The sequence below is a fragment of the Talpa europaea genome (assembly GCF_964194135.1).
Source record: "Talpa europaea genome assembly, chromosome: 10".
In the NCBI taxonomy this organism is placed as follows: Eukaryota; Metazoa; Chordata; class Mammalia; order Eulipotyphla; family Talpidae; genus Talpa; species Talpa europaea.
In genome coordinates this window covers 106,050,712-106,075,419 of record NC_140077.1, presented here as the reverse complement: position 1 = coordinate 106,075,419, position 24,708 = coordinate 106,050,712, and the positions used below count along the sequence as shown (strand labels likewise).

At 37.6% G+C, this 24,708-nt stretch overlaps 2 protein-coding genes across 4 annotated transcripts in view; one reads left to right on the top strand and one right to left on the bottom strand.

Moving 5' to 3' along the window:
* The window catches only part of LRBA (LPS responsive beige-like anchor protein), a gene marked incomplete at both ends in the record, with an annotated part of 477,161 nt that overhangs the window by 209,661 nt on the left and 242,792 nt on the right, over positions 1 to 24,708 (bottom strand). For 2 of the 3 annotated variants that reach the window (XM_084246226.1, XM_084246227.1), the window contains 3 exons: positions 9,068 to 9,204; positions 11,762 to 11,902; positions 19,542 to 19,672. In XM_084246226.1, the coding sequence (XP_084102352.1) occupies positions 9,068 to 9,204; positions 11,762 to 11,902; positions 19,542 to 19,672 (409 nt within the window). Of the gene's footprint in view, positions 1 to 9,067; positions 9,205 to 11,761; positions 11,909 to 19,511; positions 19,673 to 24,708 lie in introns of all 3 variants that reach the window. The other variant, XM_084246225.1, reaches the window with a different exon arrangement.
* MAB21L2 (mab-21 like 2) lies at positions 3,980 to 5,059 on the top strand (the record flags this gene model as incomplete). The annotated part of the gene is made up of 1 exon (XM_084245843.1): positions 3,980 to 5,059. One exon carries the CDS (start codon positions 3,980 to 3,982, stop codon positions 5,057 to 5,059), a length of 1,080 nt encoding a protein of 359 aa, XP_084101969.1.

Below are 24,708 nucleotides of genomic sequence, written 5' to 3'. Positions count from 1 at the left end.
GTATGATGAGACGGATTATAACCAGAGAATACAGATCAATCGGTCTGAAGACCTGAAGTGGCTTTTAGCCTCTAGAGTTCCTCACATGGCCTCTAATAGAATATGGTCTCCCCTGCAGAAGGGGCTGCCACTTCATTTTAATGCACCGCCAAGGAGCTGCTGCTGGACTTCTGCACTAACACACATAAAAGCAGAGGTGACAGGGGCTCTTCATTTACAGCCTCCTCGGATACCCGTTTCCCCCTTCAATTATTCGACCCGAGGAAGAGCCGGATCCGCAAACGCGCCGCCGAGCGGCCCTGCAGCCGGCGGGGCGCAGGGTGGGGGAGGGGAGGTGGGGAGCCGGCGAGAGGGAGCATTATTTGCTGGAAGTGTTTAAGTTTATTGCTCGAATGATGTTTCTAATTAGTACCACGGGCAATAAATTAAAGTCGCCTTTGTTTAACTGATTTATTATTTACTAGAGCATCCACCTTAGACAGGGTAAATTGGTAATGAATTGTTTTTAAATCAAAACATTTGTAACATTTTATCATCCCTCGGCCTCCGCAAGGAAAAGTGGCGAAATGCAGAGACAGGGGTGCCACGAAACTTAGACGCCCTGACAAAGCCCGGAGGAGGGGAGCAGCAGGGTGTCAGGCGGGCGCCCCGCGCCCCACCCAAATAGGGAGGCTGCAGACCGATCCCGACCAGGGGCGCCCCCCACGGAGCCCGGGGAGAAGGGGGGACAGCTGCGGTCACCCCCGGGTCTTCTCGCAAACGTCCCCTCGCGCCCGAGCGTCTCCGGCCAGGCGGCCGAGCAGGTCCGCGCGCGCCGCGAGGCCTGGGCAGCGAGCGCGCCTGGGCAGGAGTGGCCACCTCGGGGCGGGGAGGGGTCGCTCCGGGAGCCCGGCCACCAGTCTCCGCCCAGAGAGCTGCCCTCGGGGGACTCCGTTTCGGATCCGCGGCTGGCTGGCCACACAACTCCCTAACCCAAAGGTCCCTCCTACCCAGTAATATTTCCCAGGGCGCAGCCACTGTGACCTCCGGGCAACAGGCAGGTTACCCAGCCCACAAGCGCGAAGCCCCAAGGCGCCGAGGGTCCCCTCTAGCCAAGTGGCAGCCCCCAAGAACGCAGGAGTCAGCAGCCCCACCAAGGCTCTGCCGCTGCAGAGACTGAAGCTCCTGGTTCTCCAGAGTTTCAGGGAAGCTTACTTTCGACTGTTCTAACCAACTTCGGTCCACTGAGGATGGATTCTCAGCAATAAATCCGACTTGATTTTTTAAAAAGAAAAAGGGCCAATGAGTTTTGGAAAGGGACTGATTGACCGCAAAGAGAGAAGGTATGACAAGGTGCCAGCCGTCTGCACCAGACAAGCAAGAAAGAACCAAGCGGTCCAAATGTCGGCAGTCAAGGGGGTGGAGAGAAATAAACTTAACCCATGCAACTGAATTCGGGTTCACCTGGTCATGTTTTAATAAAGTGAAACCGTCCCCTCCCCACCCACAAGAGGTTTTTTGCAAAGGGCACATACCAGATTTTGCAAAAACTGAAACCTTTGCCCAAAGGCTTCACAGATTTTTATTCGTACAGCATCAGGGCAGAATAGATCATTCGAAGTCTAAAACTAGTCCCTTCTGCTCGGTTTATCTTTAAAAAGAGGCAGAATGCAGACACCTGAGGGTCAAAGGCAAACCCTCAATACCAAGTAAGTCAGAAACACTGTTAGAGCTTCTTTCCTCCAGAAGGACCCAGGGCTACGATGGGTACAGCTTGAAAGGATAACGCAGATACTAAAAGCACATGCATGAGTTTCACTGAAATGCCAAGGGAAGAGTGAAGCCATCTGTGTAATCAATAACAGGATAGTTATAGATTTTTGCATCAGAGAAGTCTTTTAAAAGCATGAGTCAATTATGAAAATAAAATCATTTTACAAGTGAAATTCCGAACTGCCTGAGAATATATTCAAAATTAAATTTACAACACATACATTTTAAGAAAACTTTAAGTTCAGATTTACTTTCTTTCATTTCTATTAAGCTTAAAACAATCGTAATGATTTATTTTAATGTGAAAGCATAGCCAACAAAAGTCTACATCCACACAAAGGCACATATAATTTGTACAATTCACTTAACTTTCTCTAATAGCCAGCATTGATAAATATATCTCCACCTTAATGATGAAATAATTATCAAAGAAGGTGCTTGCACTATTTTCACCCGGCCCCATTTTCAACCGCATATGGAAATTACTGAAAAGAGATTTATGGTCATAAACCCTCACCCATATCCACTCTACCCTGCTCTACACACACACACACACACACACGCACACGCACACACACGCACTGGTGCACATATACAGCATTGCTCTGGCTCTTGGCAATAAAGCAAGGGAAGTAAAAGGAAGTGAGGAAGACTTTGCAAGAGGACAAAATCTAAAAAATTTTAGGTCCTTTCCAAAACGCTCCTTCCTCCTTCCATTTGCCTACAAGAGAAAGTAATGTTGTCACAAGTTTGCACCTTCTTCACAGTGTTGATAGGGAAAAAAAGTGAACCTTTCTGAACCACTGCTACTCTCCCTCGCGTTATTCCAGCATCTCCAGAAGTCCCTCTCACATAGACTCTTTTTCTTTCTTGCAACTGATAAGAGAGAAGAGGGGGCTGTGAAATGTGTGTGCGCATTTGACTCTCCTATCTACCCTATTTTCCTACTTCTCTCTTTGCCCTCTTTCTTTATCAAGTGCAGTGGTGGCTGCTACTGTCTGCCAAGCATGCCTGTCTTCTCTCTGGGATTGGTTAAGGCACTGACAGCTTGGATAGCGATTGTAGGAACTGAAGCTCCACCCCCCTCATGATGGCCCTGGACCATTCATAAACTAAATAACTCCAGGAAACCGCGGAGAGAGAGAAAGAGAGAGAGAGAGAGAGAGAGAGAGAGAGAGAGAGAGAGAGAGAGAGAGAGAGAGAGAGGAGACAGGGAGGGAGGGACAGGGAGGAGGAGGGAGAGAGATTAGGAGGGCAGAGAGAGAGAGAGAGAGAGTGAGTCGAGGGGAGGAGGGAGAGCGGGCTCAGAAAGTGGAATCCGCACAAGCAACCTAAAGGGGAGAATAAGAAAAACCCCTGAACCCCTGTAACTAAACCCCAGATGCAACGCAAGCTGCGACTTCTTCACACTAAAACAGATTTTCCGAGGGCCAAAATTTTAATTTGCGAAGCAGAAATGAGTATCAAACAACTCCCAGCGGTTTGCACCTAGAGAAAGACAAGAACCCACTGCAAATAAACAGACCCAGTCCACAGGACGCCTCCAGCAGGGGAAGAAAAGCTCTCCAGCAGGACCCCCGAGAAGAGACCAGCCCGCACGCTGGGCGCCGGGATTCTGCGAGCCTCCAAGGGTGCTGCGCCGAGTTGCACTTCACTGCTCTCAGGACATTAATTACATCCTTCACCTTCCCTTTGGGGGAGGGCGAGGAGAAAGGCACTCACCAAGCCGGGCGAAGAAGTCAGCGCGCAAGAGAAGTTTCAGAATGAAAGGCTGAATGTTTCGCTTTGCTTTTTAAATTCACTTTGGAAACTAAAGGACCTCATCTCCAGACTTGTGGGCGATCTCGGATGCAGACATCTCTGGGTAACCTGAGTTTCTCTCTCTCACCCTCTCTTCCTGCCCCCTCCCTCCCATCGCTCCTACTCGCACCTCTTTATTCGACTCTTCAAGAAAGAGCGGAGAAAGTCTCCGCAAGTACCTTCCTTTTCCAAAGGTCACTTATCTGTCCCGTTCTCTAGAGAAGGCAAAGGGTCTGGAGAGACGGGAGAGGGAGCCGGCCGGCTGCAGCGTCCACGGGGCAGCCCAGGTGGAGAGCCAGGGGGAAAGTGGGGCTGAGGGGCGCGCACTGACCGTCTGGAGAGCCGCAGGGCCACCACCAGTGCCTGAGCCTTGGATCCCTCAACGTACTGCGAGACGCCGGTGTACAGCCCGGACCTGTGCCCCAACATGATCGCCGCTCAGGCCAAGCTGGTTTACCAGCTCAACAAATACTACACCGAGCGGTGCCAAGCGCGCAAGGCGGCCATCGCCAAGACCATCCGTGAGGTCTGCAAGGTGGTCTCGGACGTGCTGAAGGAGGTGGAGGTGCAGGAGCCTCGCTTCATCAGCTCCCTGAGCGAGATCGATGCCCGCTACGAGGGGCTGGAGGTCATCTCGCCCACAGAGTTCGAGGTGGTGCTCTACCTCAACCAGATGGGCGTCTTCAACTTCGTGGACGACGGCTCGCTGCCCGGCTGCGCGGTGCTCAAGCTGAGCGACGGGCGCAAGCGGAGCATGTCTCTCTGGGTCGAGTTCATCACGGCGTCCGGCTACCTCTCGGCGCGCAAGATCCGCTCCCGCTTCCAGACGCTGGTGGCCCAGGCGGTGGACAAGTGCAGCTACCGGGACGTGGTCAAGATGATCGCCGACACCAGCGAGGTGAAGCTGCGCATCCGGGAGCGCTACGTGGTGCAAATCACGCCGGCGTTCAAGTGCACCGGCATCTGGCCCCGCAGCGCTGCGCAGTGGCCCATGCCCCACATCCCCTGGCCCGGCCCGAACCGCGTGGCGGAGGTCAAGGCGGAGGGCTTCAACCTGCTGTCCAAGGAGTGCTACTCGCTGACCGGCAAGCAGAGCTCCGCCGAGAGCGACGCCTGGGTGCTGCAGTTCGGGGAGGCGGAGAACCGCCTGCTGATGGGCGGCTGCCGGAACAAGTGCCTCTCGGTGCTGAAGACGCTGCGGGACCGCCACCTGGAGCTGCCGGGCCAGCCGCTCAACAACTACCACATGAAGACGCTGCTGCTGTACGAGTGCGAGAAGCACCCGCGGGAGACGGACTGGGACGAGGCGTGCCTCGGGGACCGGCTCAACGGCATCCTGCTGCAGCTCATCTCCTGCCTGCAGTGCCGCCGCTGCCCGCACTACTTTCTGCCCAACCTCGACCTTTTCCAGGGCAAGCCCCACTCGGCCCTGGAGAGTGCTGCCAAGCAGACCTGGAGGTTGGCCAGGGAAATTCTCACCAATCCCAAAAGCCTGGACAAACTATAGGGTGCTGGGGACTGCTTGAAAAGCGACGCGGACGGGACCGCTCTCGGACACACCCCACGGGACTCCGCCACCGACACCGACCCCGACGGCGGGGACGCCGGGACCCCGGGCGCAAACTTTTACGCACGCCACCTGGGAGAGGCAGGCGCCCCGAGGACCTGCGTTCCTGGACGACAAAGAGAGAGCAGACCAGCGAGCCAAACGAAATCACATTCTTGCACAAAAGTGATCGTTTTCTTCCAAACAATGTGAATTTAAAAGATCACACAAAAGAAGCAATCGGGCTTTGCCACCACAAAATGAAACCCAAGGTACATTTTCAAATCCGTGTATAGTAGTCTCTGCCCTTGTCCTTCTTTCTGTCCTTTCTCTCCCTCCCTCCCTCCCTCTCCCTCTCTCTCTCTCTCTCTCTCTCTCTCTCTCTCTCTCTCTCTCTCTCTCTCTCTCTCTCATTTCATTTTGTTTTGGGTTGCCTGAATGTTGTCACAAAGTGAAAAAAAGTATTTAATTATATGTAAAATTTCTCTTTTAAAAAAGGTTTTGCTGATGTTAAGTGTATCTCAGTGCCAATGTCAGATCGTGTCCCTTCCTCTCTTGCACCTCTACCCTCACCCTAAGCAATCTTGTTGAAAACAGTAATAAAAATATTACTTTACATTGTAATTGGCTGGTTGTGAATTGTTCTTAAATGAAGGCAGTTGAGGTCACCATTTATAATTTACAATGTAAAGATGGGAACTTGAGGAACTAATGTAAGAAGGTTCCATTGGAATTCTAATTTGCAAATGCAAAATTTCCAAATACAGCACATTTTGCAGATTAAATCATACAAGAACCTGTTAAAATACTTAGAAAAAAGAAAATATTAATTTTAATCAACTATCTTCTGTAATTTTTAAGATTAAAGATCGAAAGATGGGAAAAAAGAAGAGATTTTTGTATGGAACAACATAATTTGGTTCTAATATTTAAAATAGAAAGTATTATTTCACATTAAAAATAGATTTGTGGTCTATGCCATAATTTAAAAAACTCTACTCTGGGTCTGAAACACTTAGGAAATGTTTATGGGCCTTTTCAGTAGTTAACACAGCAACTGATAGTTTTCCTTCACTCATTTATCCTCTTCAAACTTGAAATAACAAAAACTGAAATCAATCATACACCAAAAAATAATGAAATGATTACGGCAGTATTCCTTTTTCCTTCAGTAAATGGTGATATGAATAATCCAGATTTATAAATTACTTCAGTTTTTAAAATGGCTTAGTTATAAATGCCATAACCATGTCATAAATGCCATAAAAATGCCATAACAATTTTTAATCAAATTCCCAGAATTAACCTGAAGCTGCCTGTAGGCATTTTAAACAAAAAAGTTTGATATCACTTTTATGACCAAAGAAAAATTACTGTTTAGAGAATTTACAGATAGGAAAAGTGCATTTGTTCCTCCTCTTTCTGCTTTTTAAGGTAAAAATCTAGTTGCTTATTAAATAAATCTGAATCATCCCAAAGGAATTGGTTTATCTTCTTTAGGCTGGAGGTAACTATATTCTCCAGTAGATATGCTAATTCTAAGTCCCAGGTACAGAATATGTGTCAGAGGTTTTAAAATTTATTCTTTGAATTAGCCCAGTTGGTAATTTATTGAGAAAATCCATGAATGAGAAATATTGGGGGAAATGTTCTAAAAAGCAATTTTTGAAAATGAAATAAACAAGTCTGACTAGGGGAAGAAGTGTATGGAAGGATGAGCCCCAGGACAGCATATAAAGATGAAAAACCTCAGGCCCTGACTAGGTCATGTCACCAAACAGGCTGAAGTTGTAGGCTCCCTGGTAAGAATCCCCTAGTGAAAATAGCTCCCTGTTAGAAATAGAAACTTTGATCTTATCAGTTCTGAAATCATCTCCCCTCTTTTCAACCTACATTTTTCTGGTCTTCCTGTAGATGTAGAAACTCACTGTAATATTAAGTGGTTCAGATAAAATACTAATTTTTTTAAATAATACAAATGAATTTAATCTCTAGGAGAAAATGTTCTTTTTTTTTTTTTTTTTTGAGAAAATTTTCAAAGCCAGTAGTATGAGCTTTTATTTACAAAGAAATGATTTAAGGGTACAGTGTTATTATAAAAAATTAAAATGGTATCTTTAAAATGACCATGCTTTTCACTCACAAAACCATTTACACCATTAGATACATATTTTCCTCCAACTATCCTAGGAAAAAAGTTTTTAAGTCTTCTCAAGAAGCAAAAATTCCCCAAATTCAGCATCTTTTTTCTATCCTATTTAAATGTAGGTAGGACCAACCAAAAAAAAGAAAGTCACTGCAGTAACACAAGTGTCGTCAACTACAGAAAAACCTTACAGCACCCAAGTCTATATCAAAAAAATCCTTCCAATAAGTGGTTGAAAAAAAAAATAAGAATATAAAATGGCATGTTTTTATTTCTGTAATATGAGGCAATTGCAATGGTACAAGAAAATTTCTGTGATTAGGCTAAAAGATCCCTGTAGTACACAGGCAACAGGGAAAGAAAATTAATGTAATGATGCTGCACAGAATAAGATCACAGAGAAATGAAAGTTGTAACTTCCCCCAACCCAAAAGGAGAAAATAATTCCAAATAGCCTACCCAAATATACTGGAAGAGGTTCTAAAATTCAGAACAATTCACGAGACACCTTTAAATTAAATCATATTTTAGATTTGAAGCAGTGTATGTCTAAAAGAACAGAATATTCTGAAGTAAACGGCAACCTCTCAAACTCATCAGCTGCCACAAATCAGTTTAAATAATTTTGATAACCTTCCTTTTTAAAAGAAATTGAAATACATTTTCAGACATTTCAGTCATGCAAACAAACTAGAAAATTTTTCTGGTTGATGAAATTTCAGAATTAAAGTTTTCTATATATTTGGGTTAACTGAATTATCATGCTCAAAACAATTCAGTTCCATCACAGCTATTCTATCATGTAATTTACAAAATCTTGTCTTAATAAAGGTAAGAACTTAGAAACAAAGACCGAAACATGCCTAAGACAAGAGATGATTTGTTGGTAAAGTTCATAATAAAACTCTAGCATTTCATCAGGAACTACCTTGATATACTTTAAAATCACTGAAATTTACTAATTCACATAATTATAAAACTAAATAACTTACTATCAATAAAATCAGACTATGTATGGGTATGTTCATACACACAAACATACATACACAAGCTATTAGTCTGTAAATTAAGTTACTCAATTTTTTAAACCTTTCTCTTTCCACAGGTTGCTTATTTTGCTCATTTTTAAAAAGACTGTTTCCTCTCAAAGACTGTTTCCTCACATTCATGACACAAACCTAATGGTGGCTTTATGGCTGTGCCACAAATGTCTCTTAGTAAAATTAACTCTACATGGTCGAAAAGTAATCAGAAATACATTTTAAAAGGGAAATTACCTTTTCATTTAAGAATAGGAAATTATGTAGTGCCTTGTAAAATCAACTATAGGTAATGGGAAACAGAGGTATCTCATACACACACAAAACATGCTTGCATGCACGACAGAGTAGTAAGTCATGAGGACAAAGCAAAGAGAGTGATATATTGGTATTATAGCCAGAAAATATAAAGGCTAAACAAAATAATTCCACTCTCAATCTCACTGAATCTTGTAGCTTAATTCATCCTGGACCCTTTGAAGCAAATATATTTATAGACAATATTCCCTGAGGTTCTCCCCCAGCCCTGAATGAGCTAATGATAAATGCAATTAAGTGGAAATTGTTTTTGAATCTAAATGAAGTTCAATAATCTAACTAGCTTGTAAGGGCATCATAAGCTAAAGAAGGTAGCTGCCTTGAATAGAGGCAGAGGCAATTCTGCAAAAAATTCAAAGTAATTTTGTTAAATTTTACCAGTGTCAGTGCTATCTAAACACAGTCCAGCATCTCATCACGAGAAAAAAAATCCATGAAAATAAAACCGGACCCTCATCATCTCACCTTGGGGTCGATTTTCTTGAAGTTAGTATCCTCTTCATCCACCTCGAAATAGAGTTCGGAGGAGGTAACAGAAAGAGTTCCCTTTACTACAACAGAGGGGGCAACAAGCTGGGCTGGTGTGCTCAGGCTAACAGGACCTGCCAAAAGGAAAAGACAAGGTGTACCAGTTGGGATGACATATTTTAAAAAAATCAAATAGCTTCAATCAGAAATTTCATTTAATTTTAAAACTCTCACCCTGAGTACCACACTGTCTGCCAACTCTTTCTACACTTACATATTCTGTCTACCCCAATATTGCTCTGAAAATGCAAACCAAGGATGCTCATAATAGATTTATAACAGGCAGTTAATGATTCCAGTAAACTACGATGCAATTATTTCACAGGGAGTCTGCAAACCTTTGGTCTACTCTCCTAGTAAAAGTGACTTTGCCTAAGTCAGTCCATCTACATTCCATTTAGAAAACAAGCCTCAGGCGATCTAACAACATGGAACAACAACCAGGAGCAAAGAAGACTCAATAAGCTTCCAAGGCCAGAGGTTAGCTTATAGTTTGGCTGAGACACAATTACAAAAACATCACTAGCTTATTAGTGAAGTGAGAAACATTAAACGATATTCTCTGATACAGCTTTTGTGCCAAACTGACACAACACCTCTTCTATAGCAACTTCACCCCATGAAAGATAGGTAAAAATAGTTCTTTTCTAAGCCTGCCTTTCCACCGTTAAATATTGTTCAATGCTTCCAAATCTAATATTAGTGTAGTTCAGGGACTCTGGGAGTAAACAGCTGGAGGGTGGGTTTCCAAGTGAATGAATTTTTATTGGAATAATCAAATCTCCACAGGGCTTATCAAAGAGACAAATCAGCCAGCTACTGAAAACAATGGGTTCACTACAGATAAAAGAACATAACTATATTACAGCTAAACCTAAAAAAAAAAAAGACTAAAATAATTATATATGTGTGTATATATTTATATATGTGCATGTATGTATACATATATACACACACATACATTTACGTAGAGTTAGATGCAGTATGAATTGGAAATCCTGACTCACTTCCTCATTGTACAACTCCTACAGGGGAAGAAAACAGCAAGGAAAGATTGGCACTTATAGTTCTGAATTAATATAGTGCCTATAAACACAGTACACCTATTCAGGTAATCAATGGGTGAATAAGTGTTTCAAAATTCAGATGAATTGACATTTCCATCAATTGTTAGAAGGGTGTTGGTCCTTAATCTCACATCAATCTTAATGTGTGCCAGTAGGACAATAGAAAGGATGCTCTGCAGAGATCAGAGCAGGTTTTGCCCTCTATTCCCAATGTACAAATACATTGTGTTTGCAGATGGGCAGCAGATAGCTGCAGAACAGCAGTGATTTCCCAAAGCTCATCCCTATAAATGGATGAAATAAGCAGCTATGTGTTCTTTTGCTGTCTCCTTTTGCCCTCTGTACATTAGCATGTAATCCTGAGAAGAAATAACATTTTTTCAATCACTCTCAGACATTCAATTACAGAGTAAGCAGACAGCTGCAGAAGCTAGGGCAGCCTAGGTCCTACGGAAGACCCCTGACAATTTCCACTTCATTTCTAACCCACACCACTTTATTAGTGTGGATTACTTCTTAATCCTATTGCCATTGTCAAGATTATATAATTAAACTCCCCTTTCACCTCTATTACTGTATGAATGTATTACTAGTAGCAAGAAAAAGCAGCAAAATAAAGGAGGAAGAAATGGGTAAATGCATGTGAAGGAAAAGACTAGAAATAACAGTGTCCACCTTACTTTCCATTGCCACATTAATCCTGTAATGTAATGCTCCAATTAATTTTTATTTTACTTTACAAAAAGGTTACAGTCATCAGAGATGCTACCATCTTCTAATTTTGCTTTTCATTATCATTCATTGCAAGGCAGCATAGTTGCAGATATGTCCCTAAATAAAAGGTTTTTTAATGCTTTTTTTCTCTTAAATTAAAATGATCAAAATGGAAGATTATATAATTTTCACCTATGAAAGTTACAGAATTTTTCAGACTTTCCTCCTTGAGGGACAGAGCCAGGCATTAGAGGAAAAAAGCCATTTAATGAATGACTAAAATTTCAGGCTAAACAAGAGAATTTTTCCCATAAGGGAAGTAAAACTGAAAATCTGCAGAGTACAAATCAAAATTCCTACATCAGGTAAAATATGTGAATCCTGTAAAAAGCCATAGCTTTCTTGGAATGGATTTTTTTGAGAGACTTAAGTGTATACGCAGCATGTTCACTAAGACCTGTATATCAAAGTAAATAGTTCATCTGCCTCCACGCTTTATTTCCAAAACAACTGGCAGGATTTTACCACAGCTCTCATTTTATAGAGATTAGGTAACCCCATGGGACAGGTGAAGCAATTTTGTTCTGCTGTTGTAGCTTCTAAACTTTTTTTTCTTTTTCATATGAAAATTATTCGTAAAAGAAAAAGATGGGTAGGATAAAAAAAGGCTAAACAATAAAGGGGAAACAGTGTTGAAGTTGAGGGGGGAAATGTTTGGAAGAACAAAAACAATCTTTATGTAATGGTGAGTATAAACCTGGTAATCCTAAAGGTCACACTGAAAAAGTAAGTAATTAGATGCTTATTGGCCCAGAGCTAGTTGAAATATCTACAGAAACAGTGAGTTTACCGGTGAAATTTTCTAAATCTTTCTCATCCACGGATGACAGAGTATCGTCGTCACCTTCCAGGAGGATCTCATTCTCTGAGTTCTGATTTCCTAAAGCCTGACTCTTGATGGACTGTTTTCCTTTAGCAAGGATATCTTCATCTGCAGCTGAAATGAAAAGGAAACAAAGAAAGCTGTCGGTCATCTCAGGAAGAATACTTTGGCAGAGGGGAGGGAACTGAGGTAAGGATGGGTGGCTAAAGATGGTCAGTCATTTTACACAGAGTCATCCACGGTGGGGAGAGCACTGGGATGGCACTCACACTCCTTCTGACAAACGCAATTCCCCAAGCCTAGTCTAACGCTACCCTGAACAAGCACCCTAATCCCATTAAATCTGACCCTTGTACCGCTCACTAAACCATTTATTTACTTATAGTTAGGGTAGGGGAGGGTTCAAAGTAGCAATTTTTGGAAATTCATTAATAGAAAAAAACCAGAACCTAGTTTTGGAAACAACACTATGAAATAAGACAAATTTGTGCTTGAGAATATGATACCGGCAATTTTTTTGAAATGTTGGTTAGGGAGTGACTGCAAAGGAGAATTCAGAAGTAAGAAGGGTCAGAGCTAAGAGAGGAGATGCACAATGAGGATTTAGAACAGATACTTAAGCCATAGCTGACTGGAATAAAGCTAGAGCATCTTAGAAGAACTACATTCTCTTTCTCGTTATTCCTCCCACTTTCCTTTACATGGCCCATGCCACATCTCACACCTGAACCCACACTTCAGCCCTTATACAAACATCCAAGAGCAAGGCACTGTGGAAACTAAGTAGAGGCTCAAAAACTACCTCCTCCCCGTGTTTAAACTAAAGAGCTAAGACACCCGGGGGGCAAACATAACAGAAAGCCCAGGGTGAGAGGCATCTGGGCAAAGAGCCTCATGCTGCCTGAAACTGGAGCGGCCTGTGGAGAGTAGTAACCAGACTCTCAGACACTGTGACAAGGAAGTCTGAAAGGAAAGGAAGGAGCGCAAGGGCACAACAAATCTAGGAGGTACAGAAGCAGCCAGGTGGGCATCTACAGCCAACCAGGGACATAGAGAAGAAAGAGAGGTGCAGCTAAAAAGACAAGACAGTGAAACTGAAAATTCTAACTTCAACCTTAAACCCTTTGATTTGAGCAGCTTTCTCTTTAAGAAAAGCACAAAAGTGGATAGTAACTTCTGGATTGTGACTTTTAAAAGGTCATGTGTATATAAACTCTATTTTGAAAAATAATATCACATAAGGCAAAGTTTAGAACCCTTGCTACAATTCTGACATTGCTGGTTTGCAGCAAAGCACCTGACCCAGGAAAACAACAGCTACTGATGTGGAAATTGGACAGAGGTGTTTTTGCTCCCGCAGCTTCCACCTAGACATAAGGCCTCAAATCAAAAAGTATAAGCAGCATTCATTTTGCAATACATGATTAACACCTATCTATATAATTTATCCTTAATAGTTAGACATGTATGTTACCTAGTCAACTTTAAAAATCAAAGCTTCCGTGATTTTAACAGGCATGGCTATGAATAATGTTAAAAGTAAAATTTCTATCATTTATTATGAACTCACTATGTGTATCATTTATATACAATAATTATGTGCACTTCTAAAAGAATGTAGGGGTTTTCTATTACACAAGGAAGTCATGGAAAGTTTTCTACACTGGATTTTGAATACCCTCCATGGGTAAGCAAATACTATTTTCTTTCAGTCACATATTATAGCATGCTACACACATATGAAGGTCTCAATATGTGCTTGGAAAAAATTAAAGTGTCTAACGAAAATGTGTTTGGTTTTTTAAATGCGACAAAGAAATACACCCCAAATCAGCTACGTTTTAGACTAATAACAGTTTTTATATCATTGTTAATGTTTCAAGTATTTGTATTTCCTTATTTTGAAGTCATAAACACTCCCTTTAGCCCAAACAAGATCTTTTCCAATTTACTATCAATTTTACAAAAAATAAATTGGTCACTAAGAAATACAAGAAGAATCACAAACTGTATTTTCTTATGAAGTAATTGTACGAAATTAACAATCGCCTGTTAGATCTGAGAACAGAATCAGTACATTATAGTCTCCTCATTTCCTGGATTTACAATTCCTTTTTCAAAGCAGGGAAAAAAAAATAATGCTGATATTAAACAGCACTTCTTAAGTGCCAGGGAGTGTTCAAAGCATTTTTTACATATTTAACTCATTTAATTCTCATAAACCTCAGGTAATTTCTCCTTTTCAGACTGAGTAAATAGACTCAAAGAGGTTCACATTACTTGCTCAAGGTAACCCGGCCAGTGAGAATAGAATCTGAATTTAAATCCACACAATGTGGTACCAGAATCTGGGCTCTGAACCACAGAAAACAAAAATAACCAGTAACCAAATATTAATGTGTAAGCTATATACTATTTTACTAATTGTTTTATTTTTGGTAGTATATTTTTAAAGGTTAAGTTAGAATCATGAGAAACAGAATGAAAAATATTCACTTCCAAACTTGATGAGCATCTGCCAAACACATCAGAAACAATTAAATTTGTCACCTTGCTCATTATTTTTATTTTATGCTGGGGGGGAGGGACAGAATCTTTAATTGGCAACATTTACCAAAAAATGTGAGCAGCTAGTGGTAATATGCAATGGTTAAAAATTGCTCAGTACACAAAAAATTTAATGATCACTAAAAATAATTTGCTATCCATTCCAACTGGAATTTAGAAAAATTTTAATAAATTCTCACTGTGCTGGCATATTTAAGCACAATAACTTTTGAATTAAAGAAAATTTTATGAAAAAAATTTGAAATACCATAGGTATACTGAACACACACAAACACCCACTTTAATTTATTTATTTACTTATTTTCACAAGCTCAGATTCTGGAATTGTTCGACCTCAACTGAAAAAACCTCTTGTCATGGAAAATATGCAGCTTACTGATATTTAGAATGGTTTTCCTGTAATTAACTCCCCCTTGAGGATTTTAAGTTAGCAGCAGTAAAATTACCAACAGTACTCTAATACACACCACATGCGCTGGTGTTCAATTCTCAGTGGTCTAATAGCTTTCTGCTACAGAACTTTTTTTTTTTTAAATTAGAACAAAACAGTCCCAAGTATAAAATAAAAGATAATTATAATGTTTATATCTGGGAAAAGTATATTTTTACCTTTCATTTGTTATACTCAACCATTAAAACAAGTATCAACTGTTTTAGTATCTCTTGTGAGGATATTCAACATTACAATAAATGTTTGATTGAAGAAATCAGAACACTTTTGGTTAAGTTTTAAAGCTTGACTGATATCTTTTATGGTTAATAAAATTAGTATCAAACATAGTAACTATTTAATTTTTCACATCACTATTAGCAGATTGCCATCATCTAATCTCACCTTTTGTTCTGGTTTAAAATTTACCCGAACTTAATAACTAAAGTACAACTGTACATAAAATTGGAGAAATGTGTCAAAAAGGCCTCCTTTGAAACACAGCTTTTGACTGATTAAAGCTAAGAGCAATGGGAAAGCTCAAAGAGAAACTGCTCCTCAAAACATGAAGTTCAAGATCTGCAGAGCTTGCTCTGGGCATAAGTTAATTTACCTATCCACCATAGGTGGGTAAATAAAATTAAAACAGAAAAAGAACACAGAAAACTATTCTTCCTATGATATATAAATCCTCTTTTAAAAGTCCATTGTACCAGTAACTAGAAGCATCAATAGAAAAAAAAAGATCACTATTAAAATTACCAATGACTTTATATGTGCATAAAATAAATATGGGTATCCAATTATTAGGATGTGAAGTGTATACTATAGCCATATATTCTAAACAGGACACATACAGAATATTTTAAACATGACTAGTGTCCTAAACTCATTCTCCTTTCTAGTTTATATTATTCCCAAAGGGCTCTCCAAGTCAAGAAAATTTACTCTAGAAATATTAGTGAAAACTATAAAATAGGATGATTAGAAGAACAAGTCAAGTTCATCCCCTAATGATCATGAGTTCCCCAAAAGTATTAGAGAACACAACACATGCTGATACTATAAAGGAAGCAACAGAATCTGACATTATTAAAGCTAGGGGAGAATGGCATGATTTAGAATCTTTACATGGTCTGTCATCCCCAGAAAACCAGATGAGTTACTTGTATCATTCCATATGCTTACAATTTTAAACTATATTAAATCTTCCTTATACGTTTCTATTAGCGTGTACATTTTCTATAAAATAAAAATGTCTTGAATTCAATAGGATTCTACTGCTAGAATGTTTCAGTATTTGAATTAAAACCAATCTTTCTACCATTCAAAACACTTTTGCATGGTTTTACTTTGAATATAAATTTCCTGCTATATTTAACAATGAATTTTAGAATACACTACAGCATAACATTGATGATCTGACTAGTCATCAGTTCGCCTGGGATTTTATTCCCCTATCTACCAAGAATCATGTGAGTCTTTTATCTCCTCAGTTTCCTTATCTGTAAAGAATAAAGTTAGACTGTACTTTAGCCTTAGGTACTTTCCAGATCTCAAATGCTTGGATAATAAATAACTGACAAAATCTGTTTTCGTGTATTAGGAGAATGTTACCAATTATTACAACTTATTTCTAATACACTCTAAAAATATGAAAGAAAATGCCCTCAGAATCAAATATCCACTTCTGCTTTTTGCTGCTCATTTCCATAAAGGATAATCATAAGGGGAAGTAATAACTTTAATTTAAAAATATGACTCAGTTTCTGCAAAGTTAAAGAAATCTCCCATTACAAAATGACTTTTATAAATAACCACTTTGGAGGGTCTCTCTTTGAAAAATTACCTAAAGCCCTTTTCCCCAAGCAAGTTAATGTGAACTTGGGCAGGGCAATTAAATTGTCAGAATTAAAAAATTTGTTTTTAACTAGAAGGTAGCCAGAAGTAGAGTCATGGGGCTAGTATTGATCGCTAGAACAGAGAACATCACTCTTCAGGTATTTACTCTGCCACCTTTACACCAGAGGCTTTCCTTCAAATCAAATCAATCTATGAAAAAGATGGCTCTTAGCACTAAAATACATAACAAATCTCCAACAGCATTTCTTTTTAGATGTCTTCCTTTGATAATGATAATATAGTTCATAATGTTTTAAGATTCTGCATTTTCAAAGTTTCCTGTCCCCTTAGACAAATCAATTATAAATAAAGATGAGAAGTCATAAAACAGTACAAAACTGATTGAGTCTCCTCAATTATACCATTTTAAAACATTCAAATTCATCACTGATTATTTATCCATAATAAAATTCTGTAATTTCAACTTCTTTATTGATCATATATTAACTGTTTTGTCTTGCATACTTGATTTTTAATATGCTTATATGCATTACCTTCTTTAACGGTCCTAATTTAGGATAAAAACCAGATTTTCTAATTGACACAAAATCAAAACTAAATATCAACTACAAGGTACTTTATTTAATAAAACATTAAAACAGCAAGTTCTTCACTTATACAGTGCATTAGCATAAATTACATTGATATCAAACAATACCATAGAGAAATCTATGTGCTGATTTCCAGAATTATTTAATATTTGTATTAGTTAAAAAATATGTACAAATTATGATTAATTGGACCTTCTGTCTTTTTTTCCAGAAACAATATGACACCTCTCTTTAATTGTAAGACTACTGAAGCATCTTCTACATATTTGTTTAGTTTTTAAAAATTATCATTTCAGATTTAAGTTTTTGTTTAACCTTTCAGTGTTTTAAATATTAACCCTTATAAGATTAGTGTAAACTATTACCAAATAGGATAGAATTACATAAATGTTTAACTTTATCTCTCTCCCAATTTAGAAGTGATAATAACACATAGATAACAAATTAATATTGTGATGACCTTTCAATTACTATTTAGAGTAATTAGAGTCAAATCTGAATCTACACCAGATAATAAAAGTCTTAAGTAACAGTAAGCATTGTTAATATGTATTTCTTTTTAATCAAGCGCCACAGCACCCTTTTGGCATTAAAAAAGTTAACAAGAATTCTTTTTAAAGATAAAGTCATGCAATAAAAAGTAAAAATGAAGAATCCTATAACAATGTTTACATATATAATTTTTAATGAGTAAGTTCTGATTAAATCTAAGCCATAAATTTTAAATTCATTTACTAATATCTTTCTCAGGATAAAGGATTTACAGTTTACCAATGTATAATCCTAGACAAGTCCCCTCTTTTCAGATAAAAAGGGAAAATTTGTCATAAAAATATTTTTATCACTCGTGGACTTCAGAATTCACAACTCCATGTTAAATGACAAGACATAAAATTATCAAATTTCAGTTTCTAAGCCCACATGATAGTATCTGTTTGAATATAAAGAATAAAGTTATAAAAATGTTGGGTTTTTTTCCTCCAACAAAAGGGTACCTAACCAAAAAATAAAATAAAATAAAAAAAAATAAAAAATATGTAACTCTGAAATCTAGAGCACCACATAAAAAGCACATAAACCTTAAAAGCAAAAGTGGCTTAATTAATTCTACATCTTGTTTCTCCTTCTCCACCTCCTGTAGCTGAAGATGTAGGGCCCTGAGACTATTATTGCTTTTAGATCACTTTGTTATTGACTACTCTCTGAATGATCATTTATTTTAAAGGACTGATGTCACATTTGGTGTTATATCTGATGACATATTGTGGACATTTTCTTCCAGAAATGGCTCTAAAGGCTGAGAGCAAGAGGTTAAGCTGCCTTACTGAGGCCAAACGTAAGATCACAGACTTTTTAATCTAAATTCTTAATATCTTTACTGAATGCAAGTTAATGTTTATTTTGTATACTACATACTATCACTTAACAATAAGCTGCTGTATTAAATTAATAACCTGAATAAGATAAATTAAAAACTATTTCTTCCTATTAAAAACAACCAATTTATATTTTATAACAAAAATAATCTTTGTGCGGAGAATAGTATTTTCCACCTTAGGCAATATATCTTCATTGACTTTCCGAAATTATAAAATAATAGGTGAAATTCTATGATTAAAGTGATTATATTATCAAATTCAAAGGACTTTCAGTTTTTCCAATTTTCTTGTCAGCCTTCTAACTAAACTGAATCATAGCTATATGCAGTATATCAAAAAAGGAAAAAATGTTTTGTTAAGCATGATAACAAGATGATACAGAACAAGAACATATGAAAATAATGTCTATTCTCTTTTTCCAAGAGTCATCTATCACAACCATCTACAAATCAAGGCTCAGAAAGTATCAGGCACTAGGACATTTATTACCATCTCTTCCATTTCATAATCTCATGCTAAAATCCCAGGGTTGAAGGAAAACCATATACACCCACAGCAGAACCTAGAAACCTATTTAGTTTGTAAAGTCTATCTTTCTGATATTCACAGATTTAAGTAACTATCCTGGATTAATGCACTGAAAGCTGAGTGTCACTTAAAAGGAGAAATATTTTATCCTCCTACCCTGAAACAAAGGGTCTATGTTAAGTAAGTTTTGTTTATGTAATTAATAAATATAGCTGCCACCATAATTTAATAGGACCTTACACTAATTATAAGAAATTTAATTTCTCTTTCTGGGGTAAATAATTATGAAATGTGGTGTCGGGCTGTTTTACAGTATCTTGTAATAATGAAGTTACAGTCTTCATTACCAAGTACTGTACCTGCTGCTATTGGCAAGGAGTGGTTTATACACTGACCATGTTCCACGGCTGTTTTTAGTGTCGCTTCAGGATGTGTCGATCCTAGAGGGTTACGCACAAATCGTCGCCGGCGCCGCAAGTCATCTTCCCAGTAGTCAAGGCGCCAGAACTCACGAGGACGACTACAATGAAACAGAGAAGCCACATGTGTTAGCAATTATCAAACAGCGTGGTAGCACTGAATTTCTGCATAAAGCTCTCCTTGTTTGCTCTGCCTTTTTTTCCCCTCCCCTTCCTCTTAATTCTCCCTCCATCTCACACTGCCCTTTCTGCAATCTTTAACTTAGGTATGTCCTTGAAAATAACAATATCACCTTCCAGTCTAAGGAACTCCTTTTCCTTTTTCTTGGAAGGTGAAATGAGCACTAAATACATCATTTTGAAATGAATTGCTGACAGTGTGATCAGTTTCCCCACACTCTCGTGGCATGTGCTCTGATTTCAGCCTCATTTCAGCCTCAGCAGGGCACCTTTCTCTGTGGCTGCATTTATAAACCAGAATAGGGAAAAGGCTATTATAAATATGGTATAGCATTACCTATATTAATCAAAGTCTGTCCCCCTTCATTTTTCTTCCTAATTTGTGCCTTTTTGCACAAGGTCAGTAAATCATACCATGAATTCTTGGTCCAGAAAGTGTTAACTTTAATGAATATCTCAGTTACATGGTTATGTATGTGATAATAAAATATTACTGTTTAGATGTGCAGGAATTTAATTAAAATAATCTCTTAAAATATTCATTACATTTAGCCCCTGAGGCTTAGAACAACACAAGAAAATGCATTTCTTTTCCATTTACTGTTTTTAAATAAACCATTCCTATAGATTGAAACAGCAATCTATTTTCAAGCAAATCAGATTGGATTTCTGTTTTATGCAGTCTGTTTTTATATTTAATTAAAAACTGCATGCTATATGATGTGCAATAATTGCTATATCTAAAGCATACTTTTGGAAATGTATTTTTTAAGGGTTCACGCAATTCAAGTTCTACTATATTTTTCCCAATTATATAGATCTCTTATAAGACAATATATAAATGTCAGTTTTCTCTCTTGTTAACTAATCATGATCTAACGTGGTGGAAAATAATTTATAAGGGAAATACTAATATGAAGATTTTCCAGTTGTAGTAAAAAAAAAAGATCTCTGCAGAATTTATTTATTCAAAAGGTACACGCCACGAAAACCAGTAAGTTTAGTAATACAATAAAAGCTATTCATAATTAAAAGTTCTGCAAGGAATGAATAACACAAAATTAAATTTCACTTGTATTTCATGAGCTAATAAAATTGTACCTGTCAGCTTTGACAAATTAGTAGTCTTGACAGTCCCCAAAATACCATGTAAAAGTTATCCTTATTTTGATGTTTTAAAGATGCTACCTTCTAATATTAGTTTTGCAAACAAGTATTTATCAATTAAAAATTATCAATGAAACTATAAATAATAGTACATTATTTATTTTCTTTAAAAAACAATAGGAAGCCATTGCTCTTTTCTGAGAATGCTGAAGAGACAATGAGAACATCAAAGACTTCCTCTGTGGATTACGACCATGCATAAACAGGAGGACACAGAATATAATCAAAATGGAATACAAAAATGTGTAAGAATTGCAGTCCTCAAAAAGAAAAATTTTAAAGCTCATTTATTCTACTTTTTGGTTGTCCATATTTGAAAAATATACTTTTAAAAAATAAATAAGAAATATCTACAGGATGGACATAAAAGCAAAAGACAACAGTTGTTGGAACTCAATTAATAAAATAAAATTCTGCTTAGGTGAGAGGGGAAGGCGGTACACAGATGGCTATGTGCATGGCTTTGATAGTCATGAAGCTTGGATAGGCACTTCATCATTCTGCCTACCTACATTTATCTGCTAAAATTATTATCAAATATCAGCCAGGATGCAGTCGTGAATCACAGACTGCTCCTCGTCTTCAGGGGAATGATACAAAGAGGGTCTATTCATCAGTGCGGCAATCGGCACAAGTAATTAGTTCCCTAGACCGAGATCTCCTACAAAGCCTATTTCAGTCAGCACCACAAACATATGACGATGTAAAGCTAATGAAAGCTGCTAAAATTTGTTAACCTTTTCTGTCATCAATCCTTCTAGGATTCTATGCTTCAGTGTTATGCAAAGGTGATAAATTATTAATTTGTCATTCATCCATCCTTCTGAATTTTGAGTCAAGTTAAACTATGCCATTCTTCTTAATAACAATTAAAATTATAAGAGATGTTAAGGAAATTATTACTAAATTAGGGAACAAAAGAAACCAGTATAATGCACAAGAATGAAGCCACAATCAATGGCTACTAAAGTATGTACACAATAATTTTTGTCAGACAGTAGAAAAACCACAGGAATTACAAAATCATTCACAAATTATCAAGTAGCTCAAAGATGGTATCTGTAAGAACAAGGAAACAGAAATATACTTCTGTGTTTTGTGATACTAACAAAATAGTCACAATGATGGTATTTGGCTGAAACAAAAGCACCAAAACATTAGGAACTAAGAAAGAAAATTGTTTCACTTACTCTATTTATTTCTGCAAATACTTTACCAGAACTTCAAAAAAAAAATACTTAGATACAATCCAGATAGAATAAAGATTTTTATTATACCTCAGCATGATAATTTTTATAATATCCCGAGGTTATATCCTGAACTGTCTTCTCAATACAAGTAGTCTACCTCCTGTCACAACAAGCTAATCTAAAGGTAAAGCAAACATCACTTATTTCAGATCACATATACAGAATGGATTATAAAACTCATCTAGAGAGACCAATAATTTCAATACATTTTTTGAGAGCTTCACTATATAAAGCATTGCTCCAGGTGATCAAGGAATGCACTGATAACAAAATAGCTATTAGCCTCATTTGAACAAAAAGCATTTATCATCCAATTTCTGATGGTGAGATTAATACATGTTCATTGGAAAAAGAAGTCATACTCATTTATTGAGATCAGGGTAATTATTAGCATGTTTAAAGTCATTTGCATAGTAACAAATTTAAAATCCTAACAAATCTAAAAGCCTAAAATCCAATGTTTTACACCCCCCCAACTGTACTCCCTCTAATACTATGTAAGCACTCTTGCTATAAAACTCACTCACTCAAAAAATGAGGCACTTTGGCATTTAAGAGCAGTGTTAGAAAGGGTAATGTGTAAGTCTTAGTCATCAACTTTAAGTTTTGATCATTCACATAAAGATTGCACTCTCATTTAAGAAATACTGCCAACTTCTCAAAAGGCCCTTCTAAAAAAGCATATAAGAAATTGGCAAATTTGACATATCTATCCAAGTCTCTTCCAATAAGGTTAGAAATCACAGTAAGTTATTGTATAGTTTTGTAGTATTCACTGGTATGCCTAGAAAAATTAAGACTTCATTTATTCAGAAACAGACTGTTGACCAAATATAAGCACGGACACAATGAGAAATCACTCACTACACACTATACACCGTGTATCTGTGTCTCTCAAAAGTGATATCATTACTACAGGATGCATCTATACCCATTCCTGCTAATAATTAAAAGCAAGGTCCCCAAAACTAAAATCCCCTAAATTTAGGATGTGAGCCCAGGTCCTATGAGATCTGGAAATAAAACCTCCTCTAAAAAAGGTGCTGTAATTAGGTCCCATAGTAGTGCATACCTCCCAAGTACTAGAATCCTTGACTAACAGGGATACATGTGTCTTGGAAAAGTCTTGAATGACTCTGCATTTAAATGTCCTAACTTTTTGTCCTATCAATTTACCCCCCATTCTTGGGTGTAATTTCAAAGTTTGAGATTAAAATTATAATTAAGTCCAACTGTTTTTTTCAGTGTAAGCATAAGGCATTCTAATTATCTTTATACTTTTTAAAAAACTTCACCTTTATGTATTTGCATACACACATCTTTAACATATTGCTACACACTATATCAAAGAATATAAAACAATGCCTATTAACACACAGAATATGTTGTATTCTATAAAAACAGAATTGAGTAGATTGTTGAAATAAACCTTAGGAGGAAATAAACTCAAGCATCAATAGATAGGCTAGCATTCCCTTCCTTGGGCCCACTGTGCCGTGATTGGATGAAAATGACTAAGAATGAAAATAATTAATAAAGTACGAATAAATGAATACAAATGAAATGGTAAAAGAATTAAAAGCGAGAATAAATAAGGTAGGATGTTATCCTACCTTAAGTAGTTAAATATGCTACTATAAGTATATTTAGTATAAATAAACTGATTGCTATTTTTCACATCCAAATTACGTTTTTATTTTTTCTCTCTAAATTTTACTTTTTTGTTAATTTATCTTTAACTGGGGTAATACTGGGTTACCCATACAGTTATTTATAAGAGGTTTTAAAGTTCAATTTTTCTCAGATACAATAATTACTAAGCTATTATTCCCAACCTCATAGAGAAGATGTGAAAATAAGAATTCAAAATAACGTGTGACAGAACAGTGGTGTATTAAATATAATAGGGGGGCACTGTTCATATCAAAATGTGCTGTGGCACTCCGGAGTTGCACAGCACTCATTTTGCAGTGTTATATGAATACCTATGAGGACTGCAGGGCTCTATGAGAACAGCCGGATTTCCCATCTCCATACAATGCTCAGGCTCCTCCTTTTCTCTCCCTGAGATAAATATGATTTTAGGGATAGGAAACAGAACAAGGCCCTTCACATGCTACTAACAGCAATCACACAGTATTTCCCTGATGTAAGACCAGGAAGAGGTAAGGCTGTCAAAAAACAGGCAAAATTCAAAACACAGAAAGACAAAATTCAAAACACCAAATAAAATAATCAAACAAAAGAAACACGAACATTCATATCATTCAAGTCATTAAGTTCATATTACTACTTTATTAAGGTAGATTATTTTGCTAATACCATTCTATTAAAATAGAATAATGTTAATTACTGATATCAGTGGTAGCTATATATCTCAATTATTCTATAACCTAAATGTATTGACACCAATTATCACATTAATCAGATATATGCATGTTTGTCATGTTATCAGTTTTAGCTGCATTTTAATATAACTGGGATCTGCACCAATAAAAGAACACCAGTTTTAAAAAGAAAAACTGTCACAATGCAATTAG